The 1,215-nt window shown below is 43.4% G+C and overlaps 1 protein-coding gene across 1 annotated transcript in view; it reads left to right on the top strand.

Annotated features, from left to right (window-relative positions):
* LOC103601184 (dimethylaniline monooxygenase [N-oxide-forming] 5-like) overlaps positions 1–859 on the top strand; it is a 15,561-nt gene extending 14,702 nt beyond the window's left edge. Inside the window, exon 8 of the mRNA XM_008585564.1 lies at positions 511–859. Coding sequence (XP_008583786.1) covers positions 511–859 — 349 coding nt within the window. The remainder of the gene's footprint in view (positions 1–510) is intronic.
* Positions 860–1,215: the final 356 nt, after the last annotated feature.

Genomic DNA, 1,215 nt, shown 5'->3' with positions numbered 1-1,215 from the left:
AAAATATCCTTTAATAAGACACAAATATTCTAGGGCCGGCCTGGTGGCGCACTGGAGAGTGCGCCGCTTGGGAGTGCGGCACCACTTGGGAGTGCTGCGGCGCTCCCGCCAAGGGTTCGGATCCCATGTGGAGACCGGTTCCCGCTCACTGGCTGAGCGCGGTGCGGGCGCAACACCGAGGGTAAAAAAAGACAAAAAGGAAAAAAAAAAAAGACACAAATATTCTAAAACCCATGTATTACTATCCAAAAACGCTTCAAAGGATTTGAGGGGGAAAAAATACACCTATATGAATATTTTGTTAGAAACCACTGAGACCAGGGTAATTGAAAACAAGGAAACTCATTTTATCTCTTGCTTTTTGGAGAAATCATCAATGGTTTAGTTGCTATTAATTCTTTTCCCTTTAGATGATCCCCTTACACAAAGTCCACGCAATGTTTAGAGAAAACTGTGTTTGGAGGGATGGAAGTGGCTTTGAATTTCTGATTGTTTCCTTTCTGGTTGCAGATTCCTGAATAATCCTCGGGATTCACGCAGAGTGCAGTATGTGGATTACATGGATGAAATTGCCTCTGAAATAGGAGTGAAACCCAACCTACTCTCATTCTTCCTGTGGGATCCAAAGCTGGCAATGGAAATTTTCTTTGGACCATGCACACCTTACCAGTACCGCCTGCAGGGGCCGGGGAAGTGGGCTGGGGCCCGGGGAGCCATCCTGACCCAGAGAGCACGGATCATGAAGCCCCTGAGGACTCGCATCCTTACTTGTGACCAGCCTCCATTCTCTGTGCCATTTTGGCTTAAAAGTGCCTGTGCAGCCTTTCTTGTCTTTGTTCTCATTTTTAGTCATCGTTAGAGGGTAATCCTCCTATATTCCTTATTACGTGATAGGCCAACAGTGGCACATGGTAATTAAAAGGCTAGGCATGTGCAACTGTTTTTCCTCAATTTGGACTAGACAAGCACAGTGAATTATCTAATAATTTCAAAATTTCTCATGCATGAATATTTTGGCAAAATTGGAGATTTCTGCAGCAGAGATATCAAAGGAAGTGGTTTGTATAAAAGTTTACTTTTAGAGACTTTGACAAGTGTTCTCAGATACACTAGGTTCTCCTAGGCTTCCCTTTATAGTAAACAGAATTTGTCAGCATTTGCAATTGGCAAATTCTCTTTTTTGCATCTAAAGCACAGGCTACGAAAAAATATCTC

Source organism: Galeopterus variegatus, unplaced genomic scaffold (genome assembly GCF_000696425.1).
Source record: "Galeopterus variegatus unplaced genomic scaffold, G_variegatus-3.0.2 Scaffold3621, whole genome shotgun sequence".
Classification (NCBI taxonomy): domain Eukaryota; kingdom Metazoa; phylum Chordata; class Mammalia; order Dermoptera; family Cynocephalidae; genus Galeopterus; species Galeopterus variegatus.
This window is presented reverse-complemented; position numbering and strand designations above follow the sequence as displayed.